Source organism: Empidonax traillii, unplaced genomic scaffold (assembly GCF_003031625.1).
Source record: "Empidonax traillii isolate 1590-97213 ecotype Southwest subspecies unplaced genomic scaffold, ASM303162v1 scaffold347:size1123457, whole genome shotgun sequence".
In the NCBI taxonomy this organism is placed as follows: domain Eukaryota; kingdom Metazoa; phylum Chordata; class Aves; order Passeriformes; family Tyrannidae; genus Empidonax; species Empidonax traillii.
Window position 1 is genome coordinate 514,690 of NW_020955540.1, and position 20,000 is coordinate 534,689.

Below are 20,000 nucleotides of genomic sequence, written 5' to 3' on the forward strand. Positions count from 1 at the left end.
AATGAATTTTTTTCTTCACAATCACATTCCTAAGAAGTCCTTTAAAGACTCACTGACTTTGTGATTCTCAATTAGTGAATTTCCCTTAAATCAGGTTAGAAAGGAAAACGCAGCACTGAACTTTGTGTGGACAGAAACCTTTTTCTCTTAAATGAAATTTTTCTTCTGAGCTATTCATTGACGCTCACTCCTCACACGTCATAATTTTCTCCTGTGAGATAATAGTGACATCCACAGTTTTTGATTCTGATACTGTAAACAGAGGATTATGACTGCACACAGGGATTAAGTTCTGGAGATGATAAAAAATAGCCTTAAACTGCTGAAAAGACATTTTAAAAATATAGGTTATGGAGAGTGTCAGTAAACAGAAGGCTTTTGATGTGGTATTGCCTGAGTCTTCGTCATTTATACTCCTCTGTTGTCAGCTCACTAAACCCTGCAAAACTGCAAAATTTCCAGTCATCTCCTAAATTGGGAATGATCCTTTTTCCTTTGGTCATAAAATGCAACTGTTTAAGAATAAGCGTAATGTGACTTGATGTGTACTGATATTTTTTTTAGAATGCTCTGCATTTGGAAGCTGAAATGCAAACTTTTTGTCACTGATCAGTTTGATGTCAGAACTGCTGACTGTGCTGTAAAAGCTTTGCTCCCTTTCACTGTCACAGCCTGTAGGATCAGACATTCCTCAGTGTGACTGCAAAGTAACACAAAGCCCAGCCATTTCCCACCATCTCCTCATCAGCTGCAATCATGTTCTGTAATAATTGAGAAATCACCCATTATTAGGCCAAGACAAATTTCTAATACAGAAAACACAATACAAAGCCTGTTTTGGAGACATATGAAGAAGGGGGTAAAGGATGACACGTGACAGGGTGAAGACTAACAAGGACTGAAATTATTAAGTTTCAAGGACCACCATGCAAACTACACAGTTATGTTATGAACATAGTGTTTAGACTCTCTCACTGGTTTTTATTTACCACAAGTTTGAAAAAATATTTACGTTTATCTCTTCTAATCAAAACAACACGGCCTCTCCTAACAGTTAACTCCTGCCTGTATAAGTTTTTTGAGAGTTATGCTGATACTAAAGGTCTGCATTGTGGTGTGTCCATCACACCTGAATTAAACTGCTGGTAGCAGTGGAGGAAGGGAAGTCAGAATACAGATTAATCCTATCGAGGCAGTGCAGATATCTGTGGTTGTCCGGCACATTTGCTGAGCCTGAGATCCTGGAAAACCATAAGCTGTATGAGCTACAGCAGCCTTTTTGGTCCCAAAAAAGAGGCACTTTCCAATACTGAGAATATTAATCAGTTCAGGATGTTGTTAATTCTCAGGAGGGATGTCAGCCCTCACCCAGGAAGCAGCGTGCCCGAGCTGACATCACCATGCTGGGGATGGGCACTGACTGCCACTGCATTTATTTAAAGCGGTGCTTTGGAGTGTATGCCTTCCGGGCATCTTTTTGTTAAATTCAAGTGACAAGTTAGGAGAAAAGAGGCAGCAATCCCTAATACTTCACCACTAAATATGCCTCAGGATTTTCAGTGATTTTTTCCCATTTCTTCCTTCCTGCAACTTTCCTTTTCTTTCTCCTAATAGTTTTATAAAGTTATTGTAAACTTTTAATGTTCAAACTACTTTTACAGTCTTGCATCTCGCCCATATGCAGAAATCTGAATCATCCACGTCAAAACTTTAAAAATTGGCATTTTGTCACTTCAGGAAAATAGGAGCCAAGATTAAACCATATATTATTTATTTCATTAAACCATATTTCATTTATTTTTTATTGTAAAAGTCACTGTTACTGCCTGAGAGCCAAGACCACTGATCTTCACAAGATCTGGGACACCTTTGTGGGATTTTTTTATATTTATATTTCGATTTGTTTGTTGCTGCACATTACAGGTGTACCTTTCCCACAGTACCATCTTCAGACAACAGCATCAATTCAGAAAATTTCTCTTTTTGCTCATGAGGGGCTGGGAACAGAACTTTGGACCGTCACATTTGACACTCAAATTCCTTATCCATGAAAAACTGCAGTTGCTATAAGCATTCCAGCCCTCAGCAGTCCTTTGGAGAGCAGCATCCATTCCTCACAAGGATGGACCCAGCTCAGCTTCCCAGCGTCACACAACAGTTTAAATAATACCACCAAGAAAAGAAAAATCACAAAAATGAGCAGTTGAGTCCTTTAAAGTGAAATCTGTTTTTAAACTTCTATTTCTGTTCTGTAAAATACAGGTAGGAAAAAAAAAAAGGCACCTAGAAGAATAGTACGTCATGCCAATAAGTTTTGTGGGATACTCTGTTATTTTTCTGCAAGTAATGCGATTCTGATTCATTTCCAAATAAACATCTTCAGTTCTTCTCAGCATTATTCAAATCAGAAATTTCCAGAATTGTTACAGCCTTAAAAAATAGCAAGTGATTGCTTTCTGTGCCCTTATTTAAACATTAAAGTATTTTATGGCATCTTTGATCTCAGATCATGCTTCGCAGCACATACATAGAACTGTTTTACCCACTGCTAAAATGCAGCCATCTCTGAGGCAAAACACAGCACCTGTTTCATTGTATTCAAAGCACTACAGCCTTTAGAGCAGATGATATCCAGCTGAAACTGCAGGAAGCATTTTGCTAAACAGAACATAGTTAACTTTTGGAATTTGGCCATTTCTGCTGAACACCTCTGTCTCGCAGGGAAGATTGCCCACGAAATTTTCTCAATATTCACTTATACTCTTTGTATGCTTTCATCCCTGTTTACAAGTAGACTAGTCCTTCCAAGATGGTGTCAGGAAGCAGTATATGTTAAGAATGGGTTTGCTTGAAATGAGACACATTCAGAAAAATCTTATTTTTTGAAGATTTTGAAGGAAATATGTGGTGCTTTCTGAACAGAGACATCATTTTCCTTCTCGGTCTTTCTTTCTGCCTACAGAAAGAGATCTTCATTTCTCAGGAGGAAAATGTTGTTAATGCCTCCATTGTTAGAAAATCTGAACAGTAGGATGCTCCAGCCTTTAAATGCCTTTAAGTGCCATGCTGGTTAAACCTATAAACTTTTGATTAGCATCTATATATACCACAGCCTGTGAGGTGTCAGACCACTGGGAGTAAGCACTAGGTTAGACTTCTGAAGAATTTTTCCCTCTTTCATCCTTATAGAGGACAGGACAGCGCTATGTTAGCAGAGGAAATCAGTTAGATGTGACAGTTTAAGAGACTTGCCAAAGACTTTATGAAACATCATGGGATGAAGGGCAAGTCAGCAGGATAACCCTCCCCACTTCACTTTTTCATTAGTCAGTCTGGACAATTATCTGCATCAGGAAATAAAGGAGGGTAAAGTCAAGTGTTCCTGTAATGTAAAGCTGTTAATTTACATAACAGACAAAGACCAGTTTGCAGCAGAAATCAAACAGTAGATGGTTCCTTTGCTCTCAGTTCCAAAGACAGCCACTTGGCCAAATGCAGATACAGCCATGCTACTAAATAAAAAGGAGATGCAATGCTTTCTGGACTCTGAGGTACAGCTCCTTTGCACACACCAAAACTATTCTCTTTCTCTCTTGAAATGCTGCATCCATGCCCAAACCATCTAACCCTAAATTAGGCCAAGGCAGAAAAGGAAAAGCTAATCAGGGGTGTGGTACCAACAACAGGGTTTGCTATGGGCCAGTGTCCAACCCCATGCCCCAGCCCTGTTGTATTCATAAGCACGGACATAGCCCTTGAAGACTCTTCCAGAAGGCAAAATTCCACTTTTACACAGAATTCCACTTTTCTATTGTCTTAATTTCCTGTTCAGGAAGAATGCCACCTCACTAGCATTAGTACAGGAGTATTTAAGGGACAGCAGACTAAAAATTCCATGCTCAGTACTTCTACTAGACACCTGACTTAAGAATGTCATTGATGAGCTGGTGAAAGGATATTCTCTAGAAAGAGCATATACCTCTCAATCTGCCCCTACAAAGAACTACCAGCAACTATCAGTTAATATTTCCAAAACAATTCTATTTCTCTGGAGAAAACAGCCCTAGTTTGTCCCAGGACTTTTGGATAAAGTAGGTGAAATAAGTCAAAATGCACCAAACTAGTGTGTGAATTCAGTATGCTACAGGTAAATAAAACTGAAATATGTTTAATATTTAATTATTGTTTTCATATTTAGGTCTTTTACTGCAATGTTTATATATACAGAGAAACTACTAAAAAGCCTATTTTCCTGTGTGGAAACTTTACATAAGCAAATTCATATTCTTTCACTGTCTTCAAATGTATTTCTCCAGTGAATTGGGCTTTTTTGAGTACTTGAAGCATTTCACAGCTCAGCTTACTCTGTAACTACCAGAAAACATTTCATACTTGGATACACAGATTTTCTTTCTGTTTTCTATCGCTGAAAGACTTCTTATAAGATTATATAATAGCTCTTAATGGGTTTTTCAGTTTCTTTTTAAAAAATTAATTTTCCATGTGTCTTTAAACTGCAGAGATTTATGGAAATAATTCTGAATGAATGCTGGAAGAGAAATGGTCTAGCCTTGACTGGTGTATGAGCTCTGGGAATCTGAAAAGCCTTTTGCAGGGGTTTGGTAGCTTTAATAAATACATCCACGATGACATACACCTATAAAAATACAGCCCTTCAGTGTCACTAAATGCAGGTTTTCCTTCTACAAACTGCCAAAATTCTTTAAGAAAAAATAGAGGGTTTTGGAAGCAAATTCAGAAACAAAGTTCCTGACTATCTCTGGAGCATATGCAGTAGCCTGTCTCTCTGCAAACTTTTAAGCAAGTTTTTCTCTTCCATAACTGCTATTGAGAGTCCTTGGTCAGCACTTCTTCTTTTAGAAGTAATTCTTAAAAAGTTGCCCCAATGACACAATGATTTCTACACTCTTTTTTTTCTTCCCCCCCCCCTCCTTGCTAAATAGATGAATAAGATAAATTGCTACTGAAGCTGGAGAGCATTCTACAGCACTAGAGAAGAGATTTAACAGCAGAGACAAAAGAAAGCTCAAAAATGCTACATGTGCAACCCCCAATTTGTGTTCTAATCCCATCCAAGCAGCACTGAGTCTGGCAACCTTGGCAGTAATGCAACAACTTCTGGTATAAAAACTTGTAAGCGAATAAGAACACTGAGAAATGTGAATCTTTACTGCTTTGTTGTTGTTCTTTTATGAACAAACAATATCTTAATAACAACTTCTGCAAATAATAAAGTCAGTGCTGTTTGGAATTTATGAGAGATCAACAAATGGGGAAAGGTCCAGAAAGGTTTCAGGTGCTTTGATAGGCAGGCTGAAAGCTCTCCCTTTGTCCATGGACAAGTACAGTGTCATTTAGAAACAGACTGGAGCAATTTTCTACCAAAGCAATGATTGGAGTTATTTGTGCTTGGGCTTTTGCATTTCAGACATACCACTCTGCAAGGACTGAATTAATTAAGGGCTAATCGACTGTCTAGCACCTATGAAGAGATAATTCACCCATGCCATCTCCCACTAGAAACTGCAGTGATTATCAGCATAGAAAAGATTGTTTATTTAGTGGTCAGCATAAGATAGTCATAAGTATTTGTTAGAGCAGAAAGACAGAGGGCAAATGAGGATATGTGTGTTTTTAATGGATGATTAAATCTGGGCAGCTTGATCTCCTCTCATGCTGTGGATGTTGTGTGCTGCAGTCACGCCTCTCACTGCCAGCCTGCTCTAGGATGATAATCACTCACTATGAAAACTCATTAGCTCCACAGCAATGAGTCCTCCACTGCTGAAGCTTGGTGCTGTTCTTAGTACCATGGCAATGATCTCTAACTGGATGTCCCAAACTCTCCCATCTCTGGTAGGACTAAATACCACCAGAATAACCACTTCAGATACTCTAGTAAGTAGCTGTGATATATTGCAAGCCATCTTAATGCTGAATTAGTATTTAAGTGCCAGCAAAAGCTTCAGGTTTGTTGTCTCTTTGTAAATCTCTTTTTAAGCTACTAATCTTCCTCTTGTCTCTTAATGCATGCTTCTCTCTGGGCATCATAAAACTGCACACTGCTGAGCATGTTGTGGTCTTACTATGCAAGGAAAGATTTTAAAATAGCATCCTTAAATATTTAAGAACAAATGCCTTCATCTTGAGCATGAAATTCTAAAAAGAGTACAGCAATGTCATTTCATTTGTCTACACTTCTCTTCCTGTGTTTACTGCCCCAGAAATACGAATTGCATCATAAAGAAAATTTCTGTTTGGCAGGAGGTTTCTTTTTGAAAACTGTATAGTGTTACATATTAACTATTCACTACAATATCCAAAGAGTCTGATTCTTTCCTATTTTTCTTCATTGGAGTACAGTTAAGTAAATAAATAGCTGTACAATAAATAAAATTGGTACCAGGAGGTTAGGTACCAGAATTTTAGAAGGATTGATAATAGGAATAACACAAATGACACATATCACTTTGTATCATTGATGCTCGTACACAGCAGCCTCTGTTACTGAAAATCTACAGAAAAGCTATGATTAACTACTCATAAGAAGCCTAAATATTCAAGTAACACTTTAATTGGACAAGAGAGAACACTATACGGGTATTCATAAATTAAACTACAACGTCATTTTCCTAAATGCTTAGTAAAACACTCTTGTCCATGTATCTTTTTGTGCAACTGCAATCAGATGTTTATATAATAGTATGTTATGTAAAATATAAATGTAACTATTTGCATAGTAGTTCTTAGTCCTCAGAACTTAGTTTTGTATTTGTAACTAAAAATTATGCATTTACTAATCAACGTTTCATTAATTGAATATATGCATGCAGGAAAAACACTACTGCAGAAAATCACTGTATTCAGACTTGAAATATTACTACTTCAAAATTAATTATGTTGTAAGAAAAACATCTTGTGCCTTTAGAGCAGCAAGAAGATGAGAATACAAGAAAAAGCTCTGTTTTATTTTCCTTAAATGTAACTTGTTCTCACTGAGCTACAGTATATTTTGCTAGATCTTGTGACAGTGCGATACTGCAAGTAAAAGTTCACCATGGCATTTATATCCAACTTTAAAGTTGCAACTGTGAGATGCACACTAGTTATTGTAACTAGATATGTATTTATACACACCCACAGGTTTATATGTGTTTACACTGACATGTCCAGATTTCAGCTAGTGTAAAACTGTCATGCTTCCCCCTTGACTACAACAAGGCACTGATGATAGAAATGCTTCCAAAGTATTAATTCAGGAATGCTCTTTGCACTCCTTGAGTTGGAGTTAGAAGAATATTTTTTGTTTCGAGAAGGGTAGCAGGAGTGTCAGGGGAGCTGGGGAAAGCATCATAAAAACTTGATTATATGATCTTGGCAACATCTGCCAAGTAAAGAAAATACAAATTTCAATCATGGGGTTATTTTTGCATAAAAAAGCACTGCAAATCTGCTACCTTTCTCTAAACCTTAGGTGTTGGTTTAGACACTTTATGCTCCAAGTGCTCAATAATACTGGGTCATCACTGATGTGTGTTTAACTGCCACCAAGAGTTACCCACTGGCAGCTTCTCCAGTGAACACTGCAGCACACACACTTCTCCAGAATTTCTCTTCTAGCACATACACAGCTCATAAATCGTGTGTATTGTACAAGGTAAAAAAGAACAAAACCTCCCAGTTTCCTCCCTTCAGCTGGAAGGATGAGGGGTCAGGTAAAGGGCAACCTCTTTTGAGCTCTGTTTTAGTCCCAGGATTGAAATTGCAAGACAAACTGGAAAATACTGTTTATATTTAAGCAAACTTATTAAGTACAGTACTGCCATTTGCCCTATCACTATGGTAACATCAGAGGTAGTTATAACAGTTTAATCAGAGTATATGAGTGCAAGTGAAAAAATAAATCATTTAGAGGTAAGTGAAGTCATCCTATAGCAGAGCAGCCTGCCAAGGCAGTGGTTAATATTGGGCTTTACAGGGATTCTCTGTTTTCCCCAGATTGTCAAGAACTAGCATAATTTATTACTGTTTGTGCTCTCCACTTGTTATTTCTTTTCTTGTTTGATTACTAAGGCCTGTCAGCAGTAAGCCTGCATTTGAGGAGTAGATGCAATATCTCCTTTAAGGTTTTGATGCTTTCTAGCTCTTTCTCTGCATGGACATCAGTTTCTGCTTGAGGGATTAAATATCAAACTTAAAAAATAACAGAAAAATAAAGCAAAGTACATCTACACACATGTGCTTGTTTTTCTCTGCAGTCACTCATATTAACCCATCTTAATTAATGAAGGAACCCTAAAGCCCCAAGTACAGGGAACCACAGAACACTGCAGAGAACTGTAGCCTGAATTGTTTGATACTGTGCATGTGCTTATTTATGCATGGGCAGTTAATAATCATGCACTCCTGTCAGGCCTGACAGTCTCTCTCACTATGAGAAACATTTTCCCAAACAGCAGCTACCTTTTTTAGTCCTGTAAGAAAATATCTTCTAAGTTAATCAATGAAGTGGGTTTGGTTTGGGTTTGGTTTTTTTCCCTTAGATAAAGCCAAAAGAGACACTCATGATATCCCTGGCATATATAAGTGCCTTTGATAACACAGCCTGGATTAGAATGGCTTTACTACAGACTGTGCATAATCCTGCTTTCTCATACATACTCCACTGTACAAAACTTATTTGAATGCACTAAAATCAGTTGCTCCCAATCTAACCATAGCAGGTATAAGGCTCAAATATCAGAATTTTTCATAAACTTATATTAAATAATTCCTACAGGAATCAGAAGCTCTTAGTTCCTGAATATGTTCCAGAACTTCAACAAAAATTCGGTTTCCATGTTTTTGCATAATAAGATGCTGTTTGGGCATAAGTTCTACAAAGAATCATGGAAACTACTGGAGTGAATAGAGCTTACACTTTACAAGGGTTTTACAGCCTTGAAAGTCTGCTTGTTCAAGCTCACAATTTTAGTAGTTGCTCAAAAACAATTTAAATTTCCTCTGCAGATGTAATTTTGTTTCATTTTATTGTTCTCCATGTCTTAAACTAGATTTAGCAAGTTCAACTTAACTTTGCCACAAAAATTAAGATGAAGACAGCACCACAGAGGCAGTATAATTTAGCACTGAACTCTGGATATGGCTTTCTAGCAAACCCTAAGGCAAGTTTCTCCTTTTACAGTCAGAGAGAGAGAGAGGTTGGAAGGGACCGCAGTGGGTCATTTGGTCCAACCTCTCTGCTCAAATTTCTCCTAGAATACACTGCACAGGATTACATCCAGAGGCTTGTGGAATATCTCCAGTGAGGAAGACCACAACCTCTCTGGGCAATCTGTTCTAGTGCATTGTCACTGCACAGTAAAGTTCTTCAGGTGGTCTTTGTGTGCATCAGCTTCTGCCTGTTGCCTCTTGCTCTACTGCTTGGCACCATGGACAAGAGTCTGGCTCCATCCTGACACCTTCCCTTCACATATTTCAAAACATTGATAAGGTCCTCTATCAGCCCTCCCTTCTCAAGGCTGAAAAGGCTCAGCTCCCTCAGCCCATCAAGTCATCTACAGTATGACACACTGTTTTTCCTTGCAAAATTTAGGAACAACACAATTTTGATTTTTCTGTTAACTGCATTAAAGGGTCACTGCCATCTCTAATGACTTCTTCAAATGAGTCACTTGTGAAGTCTGTGCTCTTTTCTCACCTCAGTCCACAGAGATATTGCACCTCTTCTGAGGTGAGGAACTCTGCAACCCATTCTGCACTAAGCTGCCAGTAAAGCATCAATATCAAAGTTTGCCAGTTTAAATAATCACTTTCTCTGGTGACACTGAGTTCAATTTTATAATATAAACAGTAATTGATTCCAACTGTGCCCAAACCAAAATTACCTTAGTGGCATCCGTTAGCATCTGTACTATGAAATTCAGCAGTCAATACTATATTATTCAGAGAGAATAATGCACAACATTAAATTACAATTTAAAAAAAGAGTTAAAAAATTACTTCTTGTATCTATCAGTTTTAATTCCATCACTTGAATTTTTTCAATCCTCTAACTGTATCACCTCCTCTCATTCTTATGCTGTTTCCATACATCCCATTAAACAGATACCTAGTGCCACACAAACCTTAAATGCAGTGCAGTGTTAGCCTGCTTTGCAAGCAAACATGATTTAGTTTTGCCTTTTTTTGTCGATCATGGTTGCTGGAAAAAAGAACAGTTTGGGAATTTCCAGAATTCTCCCATCCCATGTGCAGTGTCTTAATTGCCCTGTGCCATGCTTGCCATGAGCCCCATTCACCTGCACTAAATAGACATTTTTCAGTACCCCCTGAGCCAGCCTCTCTTCCCTCTGGTGTCTATGCAGTGGAAGCCAGTGGGGAACATTTCCCACGGGGGGCAGCTTCAGGAGCAAACCGATAACCCACCTCTGAACTGCGCTGAGCCAATTCCCCACGCCTGAGTCACACACGGCACTCGCTCGCTGGGCATTTATAGTTGTACTTTTCTGTCTTGGTTGTTTCCATTAGTCTAAAGTAAAAGTCATTCAGGCTGAAAGGACATGTTTGTTCTCTGCTGATGAAAACTGTAATGTCCCTTTGCAAAGAATTGAATCAACTCGTTTGTGCTGAATCACAAGCAAAATACTGTTCTCATCCTCCCTGGAAACAGTGGGTGATACAGCAGAACTGCAAAACTACCAAACTAACTAGTTAAGAGCAAAAATTGCTTATTAGGAGGAACCTCATTGCAAATGTGTGCCGCAAAAATAAACAAAAATATTCTGAGATAGTGTTTTTTTCAAATCAAAATATGCACTCAATTCCTTTTGTTGTTATTATTTTGTTGTTACAGACTCAGATTAGCCCCAAGGAAGGGTGGCAAGTTTACAGTTCAGCCCAGGATCCCGACGGCCGTTGCATTTGCACTGTTGTTGCACCTGAACAAAACCTGTGTTCAAGAGATGCCAAAAGCAGGCAACTCAGGCAACTGCTAGAGAAGGTAAGTCTTCCAAAAAAAAATTTCTCCTCTTGATTATTAAACTTCCCACATAAATCTACTCCTTTCCCTCTAAATTTAATATATAACCAACTACTGAAGAGTTATTTAATAAAAATATTTCTTCAGAGTATACTCCCTACCGGTGTTCTCACCCCAATCATTATTTGTCTGTTTTCCTTACATCACACCCTTCCCATCCCAAGTTCCATCTTCTCTCTTGTTCACTCCTCCCAAATTGTTCCTTACACACCAGGACAGATTTTTATGTGTAAAAGCACTACAAATCCCACCTCAAACTAGCTTGCTGCTGTGGGATTTAAACTACAGCTTCTGCTTCAATCTTATGAGACTGCTGAAGGTCATTCCTTGTCTTACCAACAAATAATGAGATATAAACATGACATCATCTTGAAAGCAGACTGTGCAGAAGAGACAGTTTTAATTTTTTCGTTTTTTTTTTTTTTTTTCTCAGATGATTCTATTTACTCATTCTCTGGTGGTGCAAATTTCCCCCAACAACCCAATTCTTAATTCCACTATTGTCTACCATTGCATGTATAGTAAAACCAATGAAATGTTTTGCATCAACAGAAAAAATTGTGCAACCCTGAAAACACAAATGAGCATTCTGCATGCCCTGCATATGTAACCAAGGTGCTAGTTATTGTATCACAGCTAACAGGGGCTTGAGAGAGGGTTTGAACTGCAAGTGGAAAGCAACATAAAATATAGACTTAAAAATTTTTTTTTAGGGTACCATTCTCAGTATTTTTCTAGCTATAGAAAAATTATTCCAGTGCTAATCTATTGCCAGATGCCCACAGATTTTTGCTCCCTGCGCTCCCCTGAACTTCAGAAGGCACTTAGTTTCAAGTAGTGACAGAGCCCATAGCGTGAGTTGCATGGAGAGAACACTGATGAAGCAGCAGAAGAGGAGTTACCTCCTGTCACGCTGTCTGTTTACTTAAGAAAGGAAGACTTCAGTCTTTGCTCCAGCATATTTCCCAAATACTAAAATATTAATGGAAAAAAAAAATTATTTTGAGGCGTGGGCTGGAAGGATGCATTAAGATTGCAACACAGTTTTTGAGCTGCCACAGAAAAGAGCCTAAATCTTTAGTCTCTAAAAGTTGTTTTCTTATGATTGGAACTGTGGCAGACATGGATGTGTAATGGCATATTATTCCTTCACTAAGTCAATGCAGTCTTTTAATTAGAGGCTCTATGTGAATGCTTCTTCTACCAAATGGAACTGCTTAAAGTTCTTCCAGTACCCAAAGGACTTTATTTGCCTGCTTTGAACAATTAGAATGCAAAGAAAAAAGAAAAATTGCTTTTCTCATTAAAAATCCTAAGAATTGCTAACAGCAACTGTGCAATAATTAATGGATATTATTTTTAAGAATATTTTCTGAATTCACACATTCTGTAGATCATGTGTTAGTTTCAAACATGAATATCCATTCAAACATCAGATATTCTTGCAAACAAGAGGAATACTGCTGGGTTTATCTTTTATTAGGAAGGTATATTTTCTGTTTTTGTGTTTTTTTGAGCCAGAACTTCAACATGGTGCCTAATACATTTACAGCAGTCTGGGTTTTTTGTGTTTTGGGAAAACACTTACTGAAATACAGTAACTGCACTTGGAAAATGTGTCATTTTTATGGCTGGCAAAAACATTGCTTTCATAACAGAAACTTTTAGAAGTCTGTATAATTTACTCTAGATGACAGTTAATGTTGCCTCACTGTGGTAAAAGTGCTCACAATATCTACAAAGTCACTTGCTCTACAAAAGTTACCTGAACGTTCTCCACTTTTCATCTGAGAAAATGTGGGTTTCTACTGCTGACAAACTGGATAACATTTCTAATTTTACATTTACTTACAGAATTATGAGCGAACACCTAGTTGATGATTGACACACCCCAGTTTATGTCTGGATAATCTTATTAATTCCTTATATTAGATTATTATATAATCGCCTACTAGCAATGAAATAGCTCTTCGTATTTACCAAAATCTCCAGATTTCAGTCCTGTCCTCCCAGAGTGCTTGGGAGGAAACATTTGCTGTGCAGCACTTTCTGAACAACAGTCACCCGGACAAGTGTTCAAAGGAGACTCTACTGCCTGACAGCTCTTTTGAGCCCGTTGATAATGGTGCTTAAAGGGTCTCTCTCTCTTTACCTCACAGTCCAAATAATTTATGGCTTCAAGGTCTTGCCCTGTCCCCCAGGATTTGTACTGTCATGCAGTTATGGAATTTGGAACTATACTGTGGTATGAATGACTCACAATGAAGCACTGACAGAAGCAGTTTTATTGCCTGACATTTAAATGGGGAAAAACGTAAAGCAACAAAAAAAAGTGCATTTAGAGAGTGTTCTTCTTTAACAGGTTCAGAATATGTCCCAATCTATTGAAGTGTTAAACCTACGGACTCAGAGGGATTTCCAGTATGTTTTAAAAATGGAAACACAAATGAAAGGGCTGAAGGCCAAGTTTCGGCAAATTGAAGATGACCGGAAGACATTAATGACAAAGCATTTTCAAGTAGGTTTGATTTTCACGATAACTTTAAAGCCTGCTGGAAGCAATGTACTAAGTAGCGATGCATGGACTGCTAAGGTCTCAGCTTGAAATGCTCCTAAAAGAGCATCATTAAAAGGAAAAGCATAATAAATCTTCCTTTTTGATGATAATCTTTTACTCTGATCAATTTAATTGTAATAGAGAGGAACTATTAATTATTAATTCATTAGAGAAATGTCACTGTAAACAGATTCCTGGTTTTTCCTGTATCAATGTGCATGTCATACTGAGACATTTATATTCATTCAAGCTCCAGTGATAAATGGGGAGATCCAATGGAATTAATAGCAAACAACTAGAGATCTGCGCTTTTGGTGTTGCCTGACATTTACTGCAGTTGAAGGGAAGAAAGCCTATAATAAATCAGGTTATTGTAATTTTTATCCAGTATAATTAGGATCTAATTTCATCTCTGAAGGTTTGCCATTTTGAATTTGGGATGGGGAGGTGGGCAGTCATTCCCAGTCACATTTGTGTGATTAAAAAAAGACTTCCAGAGAATTTTAATGACAACAAAAACCACAAGCTAACCCCAGAGATTACAGGATAGCTTTGTGTATTCTGAAAAGCTGTCTGAAATACTCTTAAAGGAAAAAACCTTACAAGAGCATATTAAAGTTATTTAAATATTAAGTCTGATAAATTGACATTTCAAGACGGCAAGACAGCAAAATAGGTTCTAGAAGATACATTCTGAAAATTATATGATATTAAATATATATTTTTGTAGTGTTTATAAAAGTTTATATACCTATATAATTACATAGCCAAAGGGTCTAATTTATTTTTCAGAGACACTGAATATCCAATGGGTCTTAATGATATCAAATAAAGTATACTAATGATCTGACCACCAAACTTATTGATTATGTCATTGTTCTTAGAGTTTGAGCATATGCTTCCATTTATTTTTAGGTAGTAAGAAACATCTCTACCTTTTTTGCCTTTTACCCCTCATTGCCACAGTAACAACACATTTGTTGTATAATGCCATTATATATTCTGTATTCTCATTATAGTTTTCCTTGGGAACAAAATATCACAATTTGAATGTCTGATACACAATGTCAAAGGTAGCAGATTACTCCAGCACTTTAACCTTTTAAATATTCGGTATTTGTACTGGCCAGTCATTTAACTTCAGTTTGACAGTTTGCCTGGAGTACAAAAGAGTTCCAGCCAATCAAGTTATAGAATAATTTAAAAGGTCAACATAATACAATATGCTGCTGGCTTTCTGAAATTTGATCTACTAAAATTCCAGTGCTTTATCTTTCCCAAGACAAAGAAATTCATTCTGGATGTAGCATGACCTCTTATATCAGCAGGCTTGAAGTGCCAGAATCCATTTACCACCTATTGGTGTTGCAATACAAATTAGTTCTTGTACCACTCATCATAGCAACAAGCTAGGAGTGTCAGAAGAAAACAATTTTTTATTTATCATGAAAATGCCAAACCCAAGTTTATATCATTTACTGAAATGAAATCTTCTAAAGCTGTGTTTTCATATTGATCAGACCCAAAGAGTACAAATTTGATCCAGATCACACTTGATCATATGGTCATTCTTCAGTCAAATCTGTATTTATGCCAGGCAGGAGGGACCTGTTTATCACAAAAAATTAAAGCAAGTTAACTCATTGCCTTCACTAATTCTCTTGAAGACATTTTATCTCCCTGTGTTGTTACAAGCTTTGCTTTTTTTTTTTTTTTTCCCCATTATGGTTGACCCATGATTTTTGGCTGTTCACTGCCCCACAGAACCAAAGCCCAAATTCATGGTTTCAAAATGAAGTAACAAGAACTTTGGTTTCTGGAGCTCTGTTTTCTCTCTCACAAAGCTTACTCCCCTTGTCATCGAGGAAAAAAAATGACTATTCATTTTAACGGGCATAAAGTAGGTTCAGGCTAAGCTTTTAATAAAAACTGACCAAAAAAATTTGAGCTGCAAACAAGAAGACTTCTCACTTCTTCTTTTCCATATCAGCAATTCTGCTACCGTAGCCCTGAGAACAGAACCAACAGAACTGATACTCTCAAATGCCTGTACAATGACATACCTACTGATAATTTAAAATGCAATTTTTCAGCTATTTAGATGACCTGTGTGCAAGATATACTCATAAAAACACATGCAAATTTTTATTTTGAGGTAATAGTAATTCCAATATGAAAAAATTGTTAAGACAATATGGGTATGTTAGCTAGGTGATGAGATACTGCAGAACTCTGAAGCTGTGTTTGAACACATTTGAGAGGCACAAATTCAGAGACAGATCTTCAAGCAGCCCAAATGCTGACCCTGCCTATCAGCTTCTTTCATATCTCCTTAACAAAAATGCATTTGGCACTCTCGTGTAATTTATTTTGGAAATGTCCTCCCCTGTTTATTGCATCTTTTGAGACAAGTGGTGTAGCAAATATGTGCGTGTCTCTGCACCTCAGTGATCACAGCAACCTCTGACACATTTGCTACTCAGCCTCTTTCTGGTGCTTGGCCTTCCATTTAGTTCTCTTCTGCTTTCCCTTTTAACTTGCTGAATGCTCCAGATATTGATTTTTAACCCTTTCAATAACCCCTGTGCCCTTAACTGCTCCCAATCTCTGTTACCACCTAATGCACTTAATACCTGACAGAGCTTTCTTTCCATCTTTGCCTTGTTTTGTCCACCTTGGCATCTCCTCGTGTCTCTCTGGCATTTGCTTATGGAAGTCCTGCTGTTCCCACATATTATAAAAAGATTTCCAAATTTCTACATACAGATGATAAATCAGGGACAAACCTGCCTACTTTTCAACAAAGCGAGACCTTTTGACTGTGGGTTCTTTGAAGTTTTCTACAGAACAATAACAAAACAGAAAACCACCTCAAACAATTAGGTTAAATTTAATAAAGCCCCTGTTATTAGTGCATTTAAAAAAAATAATTAAGAAATTAAAAATGGGCAGCCAATACAGATTACAAACTAAGACAAATTCTCAAAGTATGAGACTTGGCAAAAAATCTGATAAAGTGGCAATCTGAGATTCCAAAGTGGAGCCTTATTTTATTTAATCAATGTTTAAGATTGGCCACGCAACAATAACTGCGTATGGCAAAAAAAAAAGAAATCATTTACGATAGTCCAGAAAAGAGAGAACTGAGGAAGTTTGAAGGCACCTAGTGATGTAGCAGGATGACTAATACAAATCACAGTTAAGAACTATGGATTTTTTACTTAAAAAGGAAGAGGCATATATCACTGTGGCTGGAACAACTGAACAGTGCTCAACACATGTTGAGAGAAAGATTAATTTAGTATTTCTAAAGAATTTCTAAGGAATTAAGTAGAAATTAACAGCTCATCTTAAGTATGACAACACTGTAAACCTGGTATGACCTCCTTGAACACTACTGTGCATTCAGGCCTAACCATCTTCTGAAGAAAGACATGCTTAGTGGGGGTTTATATCCTCTAGATGGGAAGTCAGATCTTCAACAGGTTTGGTTGAGATCCACTGGAAGGTAATCTTTTCCTTTCAGTAGAAAAATAATTCTCTCATGCATTTTATCTACTGCTTATTACCATTAAGTCTGAGGTTTCTGAGACATTCAAAACAGACTAGTAATAGGTCTGTAACTAAAACAAATAATCATTTCCAAGTCATTTTAGTAATCAAGCATAAACATTACATTAAAGGAAATTAGGGGATTGAACTCCTTTAAACCGCTCTCATGGACATATAATTGTTTTTAACAGGAATTGAAAGAAAAGATGGATGAACTCCTGCCACTGATCCCAGTTCTGGAACAATACAAAACTGATGCCAAATTAATTACCCAGTTCAAGGAGGAAATTAGGAATCTGTCTACTGTGCTCACTGGGATTCAGGAAGAAATTGGTGCTTATGACTATGACGAACTCCACCAGCGTGTACTCAGTTTAGAAACCAGGCTCCGGGACTGCATGAAAAAGCTCAGTAAGTTAACAAGTTCATGGCGAATTTGGTTCCTTGGCTGTGTACTTTTAGTTGTCTCTCTTAAAAAAGATTAAGTTTTGGGGGTATTTTTGTTTGATCAAAGACTACACATTACATTCTGATCTGCGCTACCCTAATAAAAGTCAAGAGTAACTGAAGCTAAGGTGAGTTACTTTGTGCCAGTGTATCTTAGATAATGACCTGCCCTACTGTATACAGAAGGAATTAAGATGGAAAATTATAACAGACAGCAATTTCAAAATCTAAGAGTTTTGAAAACCAGTTGGAGAGCTGCAAATACTCTATTGAAAAAGTTCAGACAGACATTGCTACTAGAGTCACCCTTGGAATGACAGTGTAAAAAAATTAGTGAGAAATAGAATGAAATTAGTTTTGAGATGTCCACATCAGAACCATGTCATTTTGCTGTGACATCTGAGAGCCCACTCTGGCTGTATTGTGTTTAGACCTGTAATATTAGCACTAAGAGAGGTGTGCCATTCTCCAATTTGCATTACAATGTAATTAAGCATTGCACCTAATTTAAGGGAACAAAGTACTATTTCTGTAGGAAGCACAGCAACAAACCCAGCGAGCACTCACTAGATTTGCATCAGGCAGTCTCCATTTGGCTGCTCACATGCTGGCTTTAGTTAGAAAAGGTCAAACATCGAGCATCTCTGAAAACAGTGCCAGCTCAATATCAGCCACCAAAACTAAGAGCCTGAAGTATCATTTTCAAGTGTCAGCCTTAACTTCCATTCCCCCAGGAGGGGTAAGCAGCACCTACCTGCCTTACAAACACAATGCAGTGTCCCCTTTCCCCAGTCTGTCCATCCATTCTGAGACTCCTGAATGGATCACTATTGCAGCAATCCAGCCCCTCTAAGAAAAACACTTTGTAAGTTAACACTGAACATGAATAAACCAGAAATTCCAAGGGTCAGTCCTGTGATCGGTGTCTCAGTTATCAAGTGTGGGATGTTTACTTCTAAGTGCTACACATGACCTTAAATATCTTGTTGACAGATAAGGAGAGCCTCCTTATTTCTGTGATGCAATGGAATGAGAAAAATCTAGGTTAAGTTAACCTCTTAAATTATTTATTTCCAGTTTCTTTATTTTACACTGGAAATAGCACAGTGACGATGCACTAAAATACATGAAAGACCTCTTCAAACACAAATGTCTTATGATCCTATTTTCCCCTCAGTACACACACATAATAGCACATTACTGCATTGACAAGAGACAGTCAGGAGAAAATATCTGTGTTGCAATACAAGAGCAAAAAACTTCCTATGAATAGACAGTATTTTCCGATAGTGAGGATTAGAGTAAGTTATTAGACACCAAAAGTCATCAGTTTATCTTTAACGAGTATCTTGTTTTTCTTTGCTTCTACGCCATCTTGTAATATTGATTAGTGAAGTGACTACAGTGTGAGATATATTTTAAACAACAGAATTACTAGGTTTATTCACATCCTATCTATCCTCAATTCCTGCAACACGTTCTATTTCCCTTGATGTACCTAACGGAAAGAAGTCCTATTAAAATTACATATATTAATAGTAGAGAGAAAATGTTTGTATAAAATAAATTATTAAGCATATCCATTATCAAAAGGGATCTTTTCAAGCTCTAACACAGATTCCTTCATCCTTATTGGCATTACTCCCTGGTCTTAGATGCTTAAATGACGTTTATGCTCACCTGCTAAGGGACTGGCTGTTTTTTTCGCCTATCCCTGTGTACCTTTTAAAGCAAAACCAGCTTCAGTCAGGCCTGTTGTAACTCCTGAAAGTTCAGATCAGGAAGCGTAAGGGCAGAACAGCTTTCGTGCCTGCACCTCCTTCCCAGCCACATTCACCACGCTGGGGATGATCCAGCTGTGACTGTCCCTGCCAGTTTGATGGCCAGAAGCCTCTGGCAGCAGAAGGCTGCCACAGGATCTGGCTGCAATTTTCACACATTTTGTTGCATTTCACCATATAATTACCTAATCAGCATGTGCAATAGCTATTTTCCATTCTTCTCCCTAGCAGGTGTTTTTCAGCCATATAATGCATTATTTATGTTGTCCTGGCCACTTACAAGGGATCTTCCATCTGCACTGGCAACACTTTCAACATCATCAACATATAGTGAGCAGTTGTCTTACTTTCGGTGAGGTTTAGTGATTACCACAACAGTTGTGATGACTGGAATTTGCTTCTTCTCTGTGAAATAAGAGAAAATCCAGGAAGAAGTCGCTGAGAAATTTGTTCACAAAGCTTTAAAAGGGTGCATGCAACTAAACATGAAGTGCATGTGACTGCACACACCCCAAATTCACATACACTCACGTGCATATGGGTCCTTTGCTGGCAATCCTCTAAGGACATGTACATTTATGAGAGAGTGCAGGTTGCACAG

General features: G+C 37.6%; 1 protein-coding gene across 2 annotated transcripts in view; it reads left to right on the plus strand.

Moving 5' to 3' along the window:
* OLFM3 (olfactomedin 3) overlaps window positions 1-20,000 on the plus strand; it is a 51,872-nt gene that overhangs the window by 24,049 nt on the left and 7,823 nt on the right. Inside the window, exons 2-4 of one of the 2 annotated variants that reach the window (XM_027892369.1) lie at window positions 10,877-11,023; window positions 13,425-13,580; window positions 17,363-17,582. In XM_027892369.1, the coding sequence (XP_027748170.1) occupies window positions 10,877-11,023; window positions 13,425-13,580; window positions 17,363-17,582 (523 nt within the window). The remainder of the gene's footprint in view (window positions 1-10,876; window positions 11,024-13,424; window positions 13,581-17,362; window positions 17,583-20,000) is intronic. The other variant, XM_027892370.1, reaches the window with a different exon arrangement.